This window comes from Neltuma alba, unplaced genomic scaffold (assembly GCF_004799145.2).
Source record: "Neltuma alba isolate B1F8T4 unplaced genomic scaffold, ASM479914v2 tig00010443_pilon, whole genome shotgun sequence".
NCBI classification, from domain to species: Eukaryota; Viridiplantae; Streptophyta; class Magnoliopsida; order Fabales; family Fabaceae; genus Neltuma; species Neltuma alba.
This window is the reverse complement of record NW_021635337.1, coordinates 809,959-827,856: the sequence shown is the minus strand read 5'-3', so window position 1 is coordinate 827,856 and position 17,898 is coordinate 809,959. Positions and strand designations below refer to the sequence as shown.

Genomic DNA, 17,898 nt, shown 5'->3' with positions numbered 1-17,898 from the left:
AACATATAAATAATACAGTTTATTTGAAAAGGTAAAAATCACACGTGTCAATGTCAAGCATTAAGAAGGATATATACATTCACTTTTTCACTTGGTAAAAACAATTACTAAACTTTTAAGTGCATACACGTAATAAAAATAAATCCTTAAATTTTTAAAATAAGAAATATTTTTTTACATATGATATGTTCTAAATAAATTCATCATTAATTTCATACATGAATCAATAGCAAGAAAAAATACAAATAGTGTAGTTTATTAAAGAAAGCTAAAAATCACATGGCACTACTAGAAAAAATACATATAACAGCGCAAAATAATAGCAATTAAGAAGAAAAACGCCGTGGGAAAAAAAAGCGATGGCATTTTTGTAAATAAATGACGTGACTATTCACCTTTCACAACAGTTTTCTAAATAACTGTCATGGAAAGTTTCAAAATATACCACGATAGGGTTCTACTTTTCTCATTTTCATAGTTTCATATCAGTGCACTGTGGTCCCCTTCTGTCCCACCACCACCGAACTGCCATTACTGGCCATTCCCTCCTCTATCGTGCCACTTAAACTCCTCCATTTCATTTGTGGTTGCTTGCCGTCTTCTACTGCCGTGTTTGTTGCCCATATTCTCGCATTTGAATTGTTTCCACTAAGTATCCTCTTCTTTCATTCTTTTCATTTTTTCTTGGTTTATTGGATGTTTTGACGATAAAAATCTATTGTATTTCAAATGGATTGATTGCACTGCTACAAAATTAAGAATATTTGACACCCAATATTCAATGGTTATAGATATAAATGTCAAATAAGATAAGGCGGAGTTTTGAAAAATAAATATTTGACAGTTATTATACTAACCGTCAAATATATCATAAAAATATTTGACAGTTAAATATAAAAGCCGTCAAATAATATCTTTATTTTTTATTTTTTACAAATCAGAAATTTACTTGACAGTTTTTTCTAAGAAACCATCAAGTAAAATAAGGAGCATTTGATAGTTTTTATAAGTAACTGTCAAATATAATTTTGCACTCAATATTTTATATCTTAATCAGTGAAAGCTTTTTGAGAACCCCTCATCTTGCCTCCTTCCTCCATCAGATCCAACCTCTGCCCCTTTCTTCTTCCTTGCCAATCATTCAACCGCTCTATTACTCCTTCCCTCTCCTCTCTTACTAGCATTCGCTCTATTGTCATCATTAAGTGAGAGGTTCATCTTTTGAAGACTCCTAACTATCAAATCTATGTTTTCTCCTTCGAGCACAAAGTTTCGAGATCTAGATTTGTTAGGTGTGGAAGAAGGAGCTTCGCCTGCGATTTCGATCTACTGCAGATAGTGACCTAGATTTCAATCTCACCACAGTGCTTGCATCTATAAGTTTATTTCTTTTTATATTTCTTTGTTTGTTGATTTCATTTTTCAGATCTAGGTTTGCCTATGCTCTTAAATCACTTTGTTGATTGAGTTAAAGCATTATTTTTTGCTTTTCATGTTACTCAGTAAACATTTTTTTTATCTTTAAATATGCTCATGATTGAGTCCTTTATATAATTTTTTTAGTTTCTTAGGCTTGTTTAGTGTAGATATTGATCATTTGCTTGATGCATTGATTATCTGTGCTTGGAGTCTATGATTACGCAAAACGTAACCATAGGCTTTTGATGCTCCCTGTTTGAATGGTAGAGGTCCTTGTGAGTGAGGATCATTCTTGGACTTGTTTGCATAGATATCAGAATTTGCCTAACAATTTGTTGGTTCTCACTGATGTTATGGTATTTTACTTGTAAGTGAAGATCTTTTTGTTCTAATTCCTGAATTAAATAATCAACGGGTTTAGAGTAAATGTTGTGATCTTTAATTCCTGATTGTTCATAATCTATGCTTTCTTGGATACAAACTTATGCTCTGTTAGTTTGAACAATAGGAAATTTAGATGAAAACTTATTAATATCATTTGAAGATACATTTCTTAAATATATTTTATGTTGATGACGGATCAAGATACACTTCTTGAATAGCTATGGAATTTTTTCTTCTTCATGGACTATACTGGCATTTATATTAGGCATTTATGTTGTAGTAGAATTATACTGATGTAGGAATGAAGTTGCAGAGGCTTATGGGGATGTAGTGAGTTTGTAAGTGTATCATTTTGTTATCATCCAAGGATTATGGTATGACTTCTTGTGATGAATTTTCTTGCTTCATTTGTTACAAGAATAATATTTAAAATATTGTAACTTATTCCAGATAATTATGAAAATGCAGAGAACTAATTCTACCGTGCCTGGAATTAGACATGTTGTTGAACTGATAGCACTTGCCTTCTGTGTATAAGCAAAATATTATATTGGTAATCAAGTGAGACCCCCCCAAACAAAACGCCATGCATCTCTTATTGCCTTTTGTGTGTATTTGTGGACTATGAAGAATGACATAGCTAATTCTCCTAGTATTACTAATCTTTCATGTCTCTATCTTCATCAGTTCATCATATTTGACTTCATGAATGTAACCATTAACATGTGCCCCTATACTGTTATACACGTAGGTAGGGTTGGTAATACGGGCCAACTCGTGGGTTGCGAGTTGGCCCGTGCCGGGTTGAGCCTATAGCGGGTCGAGCTGAAAAGCCTCGTTTGAAGGCGGGTTGGCTTTTAGCCAACCCTAAACTGCCAAGGTAGGTTGGGGGGTTGACCCGCCAACCCGCTAACACTTATTTATTTATTTTTTGAAATATTTTTTTTACTTTTTAATATTTTTTTCTTATATAATATTCAAAAATAATAATAAAATTTTTGTTTTTTCTTGAAATATTTGATTAAAAGCACCAAATAAATTATATAGGTATTTTTTATATTTTTTAGATAGGATATAATATATAATAATATAATTATAATAATTAAAAAAATTTTAAAAAAATAAATACGGGTTAGCCCGCGGGTTGGCGGGCTAACCCGTGGCGGGTTGCGGGCCTGGCGGTGCGGGTTAAAAAGGCTCGTTTACTGGCGGGTTGGCTTTTGGCCAACCCTAACCCGCCATTTTTGGTGAGTTGGCGAGTTGAACCCACGGGTTCAACCGATATTACTAACTCTACACGCAGGTTGTTCTAATAAAAAATAGAAATTAAAGCATAAAATTCAAAGGCAAATAGAAGAGAGAGCAAGTTCAAATAATACTAAAATAATATATCTCCCCTTGATCCTTATAGACTCTGCTTACAGTTAAAAATTAGCTCTCTATGGCTAAAAACACCAAACATGCTAGTACTGATAGCACTTGTTTTAGTCTAGGTATTGTGTGTGATGCTGGTTGGGGGGGAAAAAAAGGTCTTGTGTGTGATGTTAGCATTTTGTTCTTGTCCCTTTGGCATTGTTAGTGTGCATTTATACCATGTTCTATAGTTTTGTCCTGCATTGTATTGCTTTGTCTATTAATCATGCAAGTATGTATTTAGGCAAAAACAAAATAAATAAAGAAATTGCAGAAATGATAGTTAAGTTTAGAAAAAGACTAATTTAAATCTAGTACTACATAACTTATTTTTTAAGTATTTCATTCAACTTATTGTTATGCTTCTTTCCTTATGCATCTAATTTATCTCTTTCAGGTAGTTTGAGGCAACAGAAATCTGATTTCTTTTGGGGCATCACAATTTCTACTTTTATATTAAGTATTACAGCTATGGGTGCATATGTAAAGTATGGAGCTTGGACTATGGTGTTTGATCAAGAACCAGTTTTTAGGGATTTTTCACTAATAGAATTTTATTTTAGAATTCAAAAAATTTATTAGAGAATGTTGAGTGCTCAAGTAACTAATTTCTTTCAAATTGTATAATATTTATATATAATGTATTGGATTTTAAATCTTATAAATATAATTTTTTGATTTAATATTATTCTCTTGTTATTATTCAATGATAATGTTGTGTATTATAATAAATAAAAACAAATAATTAAAAACAATTATGTAAAATTAAAGAAAACCACCTTATTTGACGGTTCTTCGTGAAGAACGGTCAAATAAGGTGAGCTTATTTGATAGTTATTCACAAAGAACTGTCAAATAAGGTCACATTATTTGACAGTTATTCATAAAGAACCGTCAAATATTAATATTTGACGGTTCAAAACCATCAAATAATGGTTTTGAGAATATTTGACGTCTTTTTATTTGACGGTTCTAAACCGTCAAATATAAACAAAAATAACCGTCAAATATTTCTAATTTTGTAGTAGTGTTGGTTTTACATTTTGGATGTCTTGCATTGTTTATTTTATGTTTTTTATGTGCTTCAGATGTTGATTGGTGGCATTTGATGTTAGAAAACCTCTATTCCTTCCTATATACGGCATTAGAAACATGTTTAAATATTTAAAGTTGATTAGTTTTAAAGTTTTTGATTTTTTAAATAATTTTTTGATATTTATTTCGAATTTTTGGTAATAAACTTAAGAATTTACTAATAAATAATATGTTCAGTGTTTTGTGCAATTTTTTTTTTATTATGAACTATGATTGATGATAAAATGTTGTTTAAAATTTTATGGTAGATTGATATCATTTGTGTTCCCGTTTTGGATTCAGAAGTTTTAGCTTTAAAAATTTTTATTCATTGAATTGGTTTGAGATTGAATTGTTACTTTTGTTTTATTTGTTATATTTTTTCAAATTTATCCTATCTTTATTTATTGCATTATTGGTTTGGTTGATTGATTGATTTCTTTATTTTTTAAATAATTTAGGATTTGTTATAGGGAAAATTAGAATGGAGGACCTAAAGGGAATAATATTTTTACAAAAATTTATTTCTTTAAGTATATGTTTTAATTTATTTTTACAAAAAGCTAAATTTTATATACAAATCTAATTTTATTTTTTCTATGACATTAAATTAGAAGCGAGCTAAGTGTTTCAAAAGAAATTATATTAAATTAATTTAAAATTTTTATAAAACTTTATGCATGTTGAAATATGTTATGAAGAATCGTTTTGATTTTGATTAAAATAATAAAAATAATTTATTATTAACTATTTTACAAAACTTATATATGTTTGTCTGATTATATATTTCGCTCAACATTTTCGCTCATTCACTATATATAACTATTTTTTTAGAAATTACTTAATCTAATTTTAAAAAGTAATTACAACTATGCTCATTGACTCTGTAGAATAACAGATCGTAGTTGGATGAAAGCTAAAAGAATTAGCAAAGAATATGAAGATGGGGTTGAAAAGTTTCTTGAGTTTGCTCAAAGAAATGCCCCTAGTAAAAGAGATGTATTGTATTACTGTCCTTGTGTCAAATGTTTAAACAATAGTCGGCGGAGTATTCCTGAGATAAAAGAGTATCTTATCTGTGATAAGATAAATTTGAGGTATACAAATTAGATATGGCATGGAGAAATTAGAAAGACTACACTGTCTGGAAAAGAGAAAGTTGTGAATGAAGACTTTGGTGATAGAATTTCGGATATGTTTCGTGACATGTGGTCTGAGTCCTCTACACAGTTCTCTCCCACATGTGAAACCTTGTGTAGTGAACTAGTGATGCAGAGACGCCTTTGTAACCAGGATGTCAAGATGATTACACAAGGTTGACAACCGTGTTGAAATTGATGAACTTGAAGGCAAGAAATGGTTGGACCGATGCTAGTTTCACAGAATTGCTTGAATTGTTGAGTGATATTCTTTCAAAAGAGAATTCACTTCCAAAACGAATGTATGAGGCAAATAAAATTTTGTGTCCAATAGACTTGGAATATGAGAAGATACATGCGTGCCCTAATGACTGTATATTGTTCAGAAATGAGTATGAAGGGTTAAATAAGTGCCCTAAATGTGGGACTTCAAGATACAAAGTTAAGAGAGATGATGGTGATTATAATGAGATGACTAAAGGTCCTCCTTTGAAGGTTATGTGGTATCTTCCAATAATACCACGATTTAAGTGTCTATTTGCTAATACCATAGAAGCAAAGAACTTGAGATGGCATTCCGATGAGAAAATATATGATGGAAAGCTTCGTCACCCAGCAGATTCTCCTCAATGAAAAACAATAGATCAAAAAAAATTTCAATTTGGTAATGAGTCAAGAAACCTTCAATTAATGGTTTGTACAGAGGAAATCAATTTGATGAGGGACACTTTGTCAACAATATTGCTACAAAATTTTGAAAACATAAAATAGTTAGGTCATTCCTCACAAAGTTCATTGTTAGATTATTAACTAGTTGATTATTTGTTGATATATTATGTGATTCAATAAGAATTGGATGTTAGTATTTATATGGTCATCTTGAAATTGTTTTGCATATTTTGCTCTGCCTTGATTTGGGTCTGTAAACTGCAGGGAGGTAGTAAAAGAATTCATGCAGCATTTTATAAAAAAAATTAAGTTTTTAACGATGGTTATTTGTATAACTACCATAAAATTATTTATCACGGCGATTATATTAATAACCACCGTGAAAAAATGAATTTCCACGACGGTTTTGTAAATAACCACCATCAAAAATTAAACTTTCCAAGGTGGTTTTGTTTTCTACAGCGGTTTACAACCGCCGTATTTTATTCTCCTTTTAACGTCAACAGTATCCATTTCGCCTCCAAAACTGTCATGAAAAACCTTAAATAACCGCTATTAAAAGCTTTTTCTTTTTTGGGCAGTGTGGTTTAGAAGGCAAGCATTTTAATAGAACATGTAGTTCCTTTCCCACTCAGTGAAAACATGTAGTTCTAAGCATATGTCCATAGTTACAAAAACCCTTAAAATTCTTAATAACTAAGTGAAACATGTTAAAATATGATTTGAAGTTGTTAAGTTTCAAAGGTGAATTCTACTATGCTAATTGTAATAATTGATAATGATCATAACCATGAGGGTTACATGTATTGTTAATAGCTAAAGGGAAGGTGCTAAAACCTAATACGAAATTATTAATTTTTGAAGATAGATTTTGTTGTGTTAATTGTAAAAAGTGATAATGATCATGGTTATGAGGGGTACGTTTGTTCTTAATAGCTAAGTGAAACATGTTAAAACTTAATTTAAAGTTGTTAATTTTTAAAGGTGGATTCTACTGTATTGATTGTAAAAATTGGAAATGATCATAATTATGATTATGAAGGGAATGTTTTGAGGCTGTGAAGTTTTGAAGGTGAATTCTATTATGCTAATTGTAATAAGTGATAATGATCGCAGCCATAAGGGTCACATGCATTGTTAATAGCTAAAGAGAAGGTGTTAAAACCTAATGTGAAATTATTAATTTTTGAAGATAGATTTTGTTATGTTAATTGTAAAAAGTAATAATGACCATGGTTATGAGGGGTAAGTTTTGTTCTTAATGGCTAAGTGAAACGTGTTAAAACCTAATTTGAAGTTCTTAATTTTTAAAAGTGGAATCTATTGTATTGACTATAGAAAATGAAAATGATCATGATTATGATTATAAGGGCATGTTTATTGTTAATAAATAAGTGAAACACATGCTAAAACGTAATTAAATGACATGGAGATAATTTTCCAAAATTCATAAATCCCAATTTAATACTTGAAGACTTATTCGTCCTTTGTGAAATTAGAATGACTTCTTTTAGATTTTAGAATTCCATAGGTATTGACAGTTATTTTTTTAATCATTAAGCGTTATTAAATATGAGAAAATCTATTGTAAAGTAAATTTAAGACATGTTAGTGCATAAAGTGAATTGGGTTTTACAGTTAGAACTAAAATAAAGTGAATTGAGGTTTTTATTTATGTACACAAAGTAAATTGAAGTTTTATACTTAGAATTGAAATAAATTCCCCAACTTCCATTTAGAACTAGAGAGAGTATATAATAGGGGGCACATATATAAGATAAACAAACATTAAAACTAACAAGCTGTTGATGAGATGGTATGTGATCTCACCCCGTAAGGAAGATAACACAAGTTTGAATCTAAGAACTTGCTGGAAGGACTTTAATCTTAACGTTCATGAATTGATAGAGATTACTCTTAAGTTCAAAGTGATCTGGGGAGACTCTAAATTTATACCCAAAAAAATAAAAGAAAATGATTTACAAAAAGGGACAAAATCTCTAAGGATGGCATGCAGTGGAGCTTGGTCTTGGTGGAGAAATGGGTAAATTATCGGAAGGGCTAAAGAAAGAAATTTGTGATGACGAGTTTAAAACTTTCCATTGGCGACAAGAAGTTGAAAGCCTATGAAACGACCTCGACCTTGACGATGATGATACTCTTCTTGAATGGTTTAAATTGATCCTAATACTGAAATAAATAAATCACAATATCAAATATTAATTCAAATAAATACACATCAAAGCATGCAAAATTAGTTATAAGTCTATAAAGCATACGAATATATGAACAGAAAAATACTCACTTTTGGTGAACATCAACATATGCATCAGTTTCATCCGCAATATCTTCCTTCACAAACAACAACAAAAAAAAAAGTAAAATTACCATGAGTCATCATGAAATTAATAACAAATATGAAGCAACTGTAAGATATTATGTATAACAACAACAACAACCTGAAGAAGCTCCTCCATAATATCTTCCAAAGTTATGATTCCAGTAACTTGCTGGTCATGATTACTTTGAAGAGAATGATCAGAATTATTCTCTTGTGGATCAATCTCATGGATTTGTTTTAATTTCTTATGTTGTTGTAGTGGATCTGAACTGTTGTTACCCTCATTGTCCATCATATTCTTTAGTGTTGCGCTATAGTATTCAGTTTCTAGTGAATTCCAGTCTGTGGAGATGCTCACATAATCTCCCTTCTCAATCGAAGCACCAACTCCTACATAATATGATTAATAGATTTTCATACTACAATTTTAAGTCCCATATGACAAGAGTCAACTTGGAGTTTCATAGGAAAGATGAAGAAGCGTCAAGCACAAATTCCTTAGAACATTATGAATTTTGATTATAAGAGTCAAAGCCATAATAATTTTCTTGAGAAATATCGAAACACCTTTATACATGCCAAAATCAATTATATATGAACCGAAAACTGAACACTTTATATATCAAAATTAATTATGAACCCAAAACTATGGTTATCTCATAAGTTACCAAACATGCCTATACATGCCAAAATCACTTATGAATAAAAAAAAAATCATTGTTATTTTGTAAGTTACTATTTTGAGCTTTTCAATTTTATAATTGATTCTGGCATGTATATAGGAGGGTTTGGTAACCTATGAGATAACCATGATTTTGGGTTCATAATTGATTTTGGCATGTATATTAAGGTTTTTTTTTTGGCACATATATGTTCGGTGTATGGGGATATTTTTCAAGAAAATATGAGTATTTATTTGCTCTCATATTGTAAGCATCAACCAAACAGGCCCTCAAGTAAAAGGTGAATTCAGTAAGAGGTGGCAAAAACTCATCCCAACAGCCCATTTGCAGCTTAGGACGGCTGAAATTAAAATGACTTTTTAATTAGTTGCAAAAACAGACGGTTAAGATAGATAGATTCTTATGACCACCTCTTACTGAATTCAAATCCTAAGATTCTTGCCTTGACGTGCATCAATGGAAGTAGTTCTTGTGTCCTTTTGGTTCTTCATGACAACGGCCATGTGGCTTTGACCCTTCTTGAATTGAGTTAGTATATCATATAGTGGCCAATCTTCACCCACTCTGTTTATGGACATTCATGTAGGGTAATCATCAGTTAATGATATAATTAATTAAGAACAAGAAAAGTTAAAAGCAGATTTGGTATAAACAAACGGACCAAGCTATATGATATATAACAGAGACAGTATGTCAAAATTATAAGGCGTGTATTATTGAAAATCAAGTCATGTACATTTAAGTAATTGAGAGATTTATTTTGATGCTAAATATATGACCGTAGTAGTATTTAATGCTTTCCTGTTTATTAAAAAAAAATTAAAGTATACATTTACTCCTTTATTTTTATACAAGGTTTTAGTTTCATCCTTCAATTTTAAAAAGTACGAGTATATTTTTAGTCCTTTAACTCTAATATCGTTAGTCTTAAATAATAATTTTCTATAACAATTATAGCTGTTTTGTAATTAAATTTAATATGTTAGCATTTAAAAATGTTTTATTAACATTCAAGATCTCAACATTATCATTTTTTGTTAATAGTTCTATAATTAAGATACTAAAGGTATACTTTTTAAAATTAAAAGACTAAATTAAAACATTGAGCATAGTTAAAGGACTAAAAATATACTTTAGTTTTTAAAAAAATAGTTAAATTCATTATTTTTGTGACAAACACGTATTATTTTTTTTAAAATACTCCCTTAATCATTAGCCTAATAGATGGAATCCCATTTTAATATATGTGATTTATAGGGATGATTTGGAAAAAAATTTATAAATTTGTGAGAAAAAATGAATTGTGGTCATATATTCAGGACCAAAACGAGCCCCACAATTAGTATCAATATTTAGGACAAGAGGGAGTAAGTCCTCCCCCCAAAATATTTCCTGTTAATTGTATATATTAAGAATTTTTTTTTAACGAGGATGCAATGCAAATTATTAAAAGAAGCACTTCAGTGAAACCAACAATTTTTTTTTTTACAAATAATAAACATAACTAATTTATTAATCTTTGAAAAATTATCTAGCTCATATATTTAGACCCAATTGGAGTACATTGGACTAATTAAATTTGAACTTGCGTAGCTCAGTTATAGGAGGTAACTTTCTCATTGTGTCTGTTTAATTTTTATTCATAAAATTTGAACTGTCGATCCCTTGTTTAAGAAATATTGAGTCCTATCCACTAATGCAACCAAAACATAGCATTTCAAATGAAAAAAAGAGAGAGAAAACAACTTTACCTTGGAATTCTTCTGACAGTGAGGTGTCTAATAGGAGTTTCTTCTTCAGGACGACAAAATAATAAATTCTTTACCTACGCATGAAGAATGAAACAATGATTACCTTTTTAATTAAGATTGTGTAATATGAAACAAGGGTCTTCAGTTAATAATTAATTAAGTCTTTAAGTTTGTAAAACAATGATATCAAATTGAGTATGATCAAAGCAATCACGAAATCAATTAACTCATGTAATTATAAAAGGAATCATTTATGTAATTAATTAATACAGTGATTCTCTGTTCTTACCTAAATTTTATGGTCAAATGAATTCATTTTGTAAGTGGATTACAAACATCATAAGAATTACTTGAAAATCATTTGAGTACTAAACAATTAATGTTTTGTAAAGTAAATTATATAAACAGAAACCACGAAGTGCTTAGCTTGAGCATGATCTTTCTTCTTTGGAATAGATTGCCTAGTTACTGTATGTCCGTATACACATTAAAAAGCTATTGTAGTCATCTGTTTTATTTTTTGAGCTTAATTAAATGGCATCGAAATGATTGTACTAATTCTTCTATAAAAGAATTTCAATGATAGAAAATAAAATTTAACATTGTTTGGTATTTAACTTACCAAAATAAGACCAATAATATTTGTTGGATTCCCAGAATAGATTGGCACCCGACTGTGACCTTTGCTCATTATCAAGCCCATCGTATACCTATGTCAACGAAATTAATGAATATACAGTTAAGCCCATCGTTAATGTCATTTGTAATTCTTAAAATTTTATTTTATTTTAGTTTTAGTTCCTAAAATTTAAAAATAATAGTTTTTGTTCCTGAACCAAAAATCTTTAAGCGAACCAATATAAAATCATATTTCAGATAACAAAATCAAAATAAAGTCAAATTTTAAGGACTAAAATCACTGCTTTCAAATTTTAGAAACTAAAATTTAAATGAGTTTAAATTTCAAAGATTAAAGATGGTATTAACCTCTTTTCTAAATAGAAATTGTGGCTGACTATCTCATTTAATTTTTTTTCCTCAATTTTGACATAAATTATTTTTAGAGGTCAAATGTTCATAAGAAATATAATGGGACACATACGTGTCAAGTTTGGAGTTAATATCAAGAGAAAATGTTTGGCTTATTGGTGTCATTGCATGCTTGGCTGTCTTGAGCGTCAAGTCCAAGGCTCCAGCAATTATTGAAGTTTCGTGGCGTGTCAATTCTCCACCTTTCCCTGCCTGACAAATGAGTCTCAACATGCAAAACAAAAATAAAAACACTACACTAAAAAAAAAAATTATACCAATAAAACAAGTATTGAAAAATTACTACGAAGCCCTAAGAAAAAAAAATATGTCGCCTCGTTTGGTTTCTCATTTTGAAAACAGTTTTTTGTTTCAAAAAAGTAAAAAAAATTATTTAGCAATTTATTTTTAGTCAAGTGTTTTTTTTTAAAAAAAAAAGAAATATATTTTTAAAAATTAAAAAACTAAAACAATTTTTTGTTGTTTTCTTTTTGTTTTTATATTTCTATTTTTTTGAAAAAATTGGGAACATTTTCTTTTCTATTCAATGACTATTTCTCCATTTGAGTATTGAAGTTACCATCCAAACTTCACTCTCTGATCTCAATATATTTATTTTCAAATCTAAGTTTTTAGAACAATTATTCAAACAATTTTTTTTTCAAAACTGGTTTTAAAAACTTTTTATAAAATTTTTCGGGAAAAAAAAACAAACACACCCATGATCACTAAAAATCCTAATAACAAGTGAGTGGCATGGATATTGTCATTATTTTCTACAATCAAAATTGTCATTAAGTTGTTACGGGACATTTTAATAAAAAAAATTTGGTCAAAAGTCCCTATTTAAAAACTTAATTGATTAAAATGATCTAAATTTGAGTGAGTGCAACTATGATTCGTGAGTACAAGTTTTTTTTCCACTTTGTGCAATATATTATCAATGATGTGTAACAATCGTTAATATAAAAGTCATTTGCATATAACAGAAGATATGTTGTACACAGCAGAAGAAAAGTTGCACTCATGGTCATAGTTATACAAGCTCAAATTTTGGTCCTTTTAGCCAATTAAGTTTTTAAATAGGGATTTTTTTTCACCAAATTTTCCTTTTAATAAAGACATTTTATTGGAATTTTCTGAAAGATTTATACACTGATCACTCAACTTATATAAATACAGCCGAAATAGAAAATATTATGATCAAATATATGAAATTAATAATATTGTTTCATCTAACCTCATTAGCATGTAAATTCACTAAAGTCTTGAGTTCTGCTCGTCCTAAAAGTGCAGCATGCCCCTTTCCAAGCAACCAATCCAAAACCTGTTGTCGCCATGATGAATAATAAGAAAAAAAATTTCAGGGATATAACATGTTTCTATTATAATAGACACAAATAGTTTGGTTTATCATTACTTTTCGCTTTTTTTATTCTCATTGATTATTAGTTAGTTTTACAGCATTCATTGTCCACATGAGCTCAAAAATTATTCACTTTATCCGTTGTTTTTGAAAAGTAAGTTGTGTAGCAGATATTATATTGCCTCTAACCAATTAATAATGCTAACTTTTTAATCTATGCAATTGGATTATTTATATCTTATAAAAATACCGGAGAGAGTATCTTAAGAAAAAGATAGAAAGAGATATTGTCAAATATTAATAGACGGCAGTCGGTTCTGTTCTTCAACTACTCATTAAATGGATCATATGAATATCACATGTAGTAATATTACTCTAGATATACTGATCCATATAAAAATGATACTATCTTCGATCCTTAATATAAGAACTAGATAAATAATTTAAAAATATTAAAAAAATTAGTTAAATCAGTTATCCCTTGGTGAGAATCTCTTACAATCAATATGAATATTTTGAAAAAGACAGGAGAAAAAGTTAATTGATATCTTATATTTAAGATCAAATTCAACAACCAACTAGTTTTTATATTAAAGAAAAATGTAATAGTAATTTCACAGGTTATAATAACTTAACATTTGTCTTCTAAAATCAGTTCAGGTAATAAGAATAAGATGGAGTACTGTGGGTGAAGATAAGTATTCGAACCTTAATTTATTTTTTCCCTGAGAGAAGCATGTCTATAAACAATCAAGATCGACGTTACCTTCTCATTAATTAATTAAAGAATATCCACTGTTGGATGAAAAATAATTTTGACTTAAAAACTAAATTTATAAATCAAGATACTTATGATTTATTGTTGCGTGACAGAAGAAATTAAATATGACTGCATATTTCACTTTAACTTGAAAAAATATATATAGATAGATTTAAAAATCTCATTATGTCGATAATCAATTAAAGAATTAGCTTTTCACTCACACCCACATATTTGTATGCCTGTATAAATCTCCTAATCACCATTAAGTATTAAGTGTTTAATTTTAATATAGTAAATGTTGTGTGTGTGTGTGTGTGTGTAGAAAGATGAGTTAATTACCTTGCTAATTGGATAAGCAAGGGGAAAGAAAAGCAGCAAAAGTGCTCGAACAAAAGGAGACAGCGTTGCACCAACACTTAATCCATATCGAGAACACAGCGCTTGAGGGATAATCTACAAGATTAATAAATCGTATGATTAATTAATACAAAAAAATAAATTTAATTAAGAATAATGATGAATATATGTATAAATAAAGAAGATAAATCTATATTCATTATTATTATTCATAAGCCATATGATGATGAATAACTTACAAAAATTCTATGCAATATAATGCACAATAAAATGTGTTTAGTTTATTACAAATTAAAACAAAAATTACCTACCTCTGCAACGAGCCCTATAAGTGTGCAAGCGAAGATAACAGCAAGCCACTCAGGAAACATTTTCTCCATGACAATAGACACTCCCTTCATCAATAATATGAACACAATTTTTATTATACTGTTCGTATCTATATATATATGTATTTATATTAGAACTTACAAGAAATCTCTCTTTCTCTACTCAATAAATAGCTATTCAATTCACAACAACAATAATCAATGTTTCATCTTTATTTAGTAAAAAAAAAATAGACATTTCATTAAAAAAAAAAAAAGACATTTACACAACATTTCAATGTCGAAATCAAATTTGGAACGTTTCATTTTTCTCAAAAAAAATAACAGAATTATCCCCTTTTCTTAATAAAAAAAATTAGATAATTATCCCGCAGGCATACATACATACAAATAAGGATTGAATGGTTGAGAGCAATTTTGATGGAGTAAAATTACAGTAGGACCCAGCTAGATGAGAAGCAAGATTAAATATATGTTGATTATCCAAATTTTATTCGATACTAATAGGTCTCAAATGATGATGATGATGATGATGATGATGATGATGATTATTATTATTATTATTATTATTAAATGAAATTGGAGAGACCAATTTGTATTCAATTTTTTACTCACGACCTCTGGGTAATTTTTTATTTCTTTTCTTTTTGAAGTAATGCATTTAATTTGATGTTGTTTATTATTAGTTAAGTAGTTTTTTTAAACCATGAATAGCTACAATAGTTAAAGGTTAGTAAATAGTTCAAAGAGGATGACAAGTAAAGTTACAAAGAATAAAAATAACATAGTTAATCAACTTAAAAAAGATATTTTATATAAATAATTAAAATTATATAAAATATTACAGCAAGTACACGCTATGCCTAATAAAACGGAAGGAGAATGGGATTTAAAATTCTTAGTCAGGCAAATATATTATTTCACTCCATTTCTTTACCGATAATCCACCAATAAACTTAAACTAGCCCATAGAGATATTTGACACAAAGAAAAATATCTAAGAAAGTGTCATTCATCAATATATCAATAGCAATATTACACACACACACAACTTCTTTTATTAAATTATTTAATTATAACATAAGTTATATGATCTTTTTAAAATATTTAGGTATATCATTAGACTATATATCAATTTATAAGAGTGACAAATTAGTTTAAAAAATGATAAATATAAATACTTTAAGATAATTTATTAACTTTCTTAATCTTTTAAATAAGTCAATTAGATCTTACATTAAGGATACGAGGTAATATATGACATACATATACATGCATACGCGCATATAAAGTAATAATTTTAGACTAATGTGACTCTCCATTGTATCAAAACAATGAAACATACCCATAACAAAAAAAAAAAAAAAAGGAAACCAATGGTGTATGTTTCATTATTTTGACGAAAAAGCAGATTCACTGTGTGATGGTGCGTGAGTGACATTTGTCACTGAATTATGTATTCTTAACGTGTTTAAAATTTTATAAATTGGAGAATTATGTCTAAAGATTAAATTCACAAATCTTTTATTTTAAAAAAATGCTAATGATGTACATACTCATTTGATTTTTTAAATTTGTATTATTTCGGTGGTAAATAATGTTAAATAAATATCTTTTCGTTTACGAATTTGCATTCTGTGAATAATAGATTTGAGAATACTTTTAATAATTAATTTATAATTCTGGTTCTTCATTATGATTCTTCCATTATAATTATAAATCATTGTAAAGATTTACATTTTTTATCTAGTCTTCATATATATCAAATAAATTTATTGAAATACAGCTCACAATTAGAATCAATAATCTTGGGAATTGAAGATTTAGGCATACCTCTAGGGCCATCGTTTTGGCGAGGAGAAGAGTACATAGAACTAAATGCTCATTCTTAACAATGGACGTAATCTTCTCTGCAGACAAAAAATAGCAACCTTTTCATTAATTAGTTTGAATTTGCCGGCAACAATTAAACAAACAAAAAAGAACTTTGATTTGGCTAAAATGTTTTATTGATACAAGAAATATCACAATTATATAACTTTTACTTGTATTTCTTATATGAGAAAATATTTTTATGAAAAAGTTTTTTCCTATTTGAGTTTTACATCAATATAATTAGAATTTATGCTTGTACTTATATGAAGCTTGAAGTGCATTTTACCGTTCAAGACTTATGAATATTATAGTTTTCTATATTATACATAAGTATAGATCTACAGATTTTGTAAGCAAAGAAGTTTCTCAAAATTTAGCAAGTAGATAATTTATTTTAGGCTAAAAAATACTTTTAGTCCTTTAACGTATATATACAGGTTTCAATTTGGTTTATATTAACTTTAAAAAATATATTTTTGATCCTTTAACCTTAAAAATCATTTGTATTAAATGATGATTTTAGATTAAAAATATACTTTTTAAAGTTAAGAGACCAAACTAAAATTTTGTATAAAATTAAATTATAAAAAGTATACTTTAGCCTAATATTTGAGATATTTACCATGAAGAATCTTACAATATTAAATTATTCCCGAAGCTCAAATGATGTTAATTTTTTTTAGTAAGTTGACAAAAATGCCTTCATAGTGAAAAACTTTAAATTTGGAAATAATAGTGGTAATAATATTATGATTTAATAATCTTAAAATTGCTTTGCAACTTCCTTACGTTGTAATTTGTATATGTAATTTCCTCCCCATTTTCTATAATGAAGAAAAAAAGATTTGATAGAGAGAGCACAAACCTGCATGCTTTTGGATTTTAGGCTGACCAGCTCTAACAAAGACCTCAAGGTCAACTTGGTTGAATGACAAGAGCCCTAGAGCGAGTCCAGACGTAATAGCAGCAAACACAGCTAGAACAAGACTCATCACAAGTAATATCCAAAAAGAATCCTCACAACAATGATGCTTTTCTTCAAAGAACTTACTCATTTTTTCTCCTTTAGAAGAAGAACATAACATTCATATGCTTCTTAATTTGCTAAACTATCATATCATCAATTTCAATAAGAGAGAGACATTTATTAAACTTTCGGTTTATGCAGATCAAATTAAGGCTATATATATTGAGCTTAAATGATATATAAATGAGTTTATATATGACTCCTGGGTGCTCGCTAAGAGGCAAGTCATATATTGTGGAACTCAATTTGACAGTTTGCGCGTTTGACAGACAAAAACAA

At 28.7% G+C, this 17,898-nt stretch overlaps 1 protein-coding gene across 1 annotated transcript; it reads right to left on the bottom strand.

Moving 5' to 3' along the window:
• Positions 1-8,098: 8,098 nt before the first annotated feature.
• On the bottom strand, positions 8,099-17,647 carry LOC114756637 (DUF21 domain-containing protein At2g14520-like). The gene is made up of 12 exons (XM_028945580.1): positions 17,458-17,647; positions 16,551-16,627; positions 14,700-14,783; positions 14,371-14,484; positions 13,143-13,229; positions 11,976-12,115; positions 11,496-11,583; positions 10,874-10,947; positions 9,571-9,686; positions 8,558-8,829; positions 8,404-8,450; positions 8,099-8,288 (listed from the first exon to the last, which is right to left on the bottom strand). Exons 1-12 carry the CDS (start codon positions 17,645-17,647, stop codon positions 8,099-8,101), a joined length of 1,479 nt encoding a protein of 492 aa, XP_028801413.1.
• Positions 17,648-17,898: the final 251 nt, after the last annotated feature.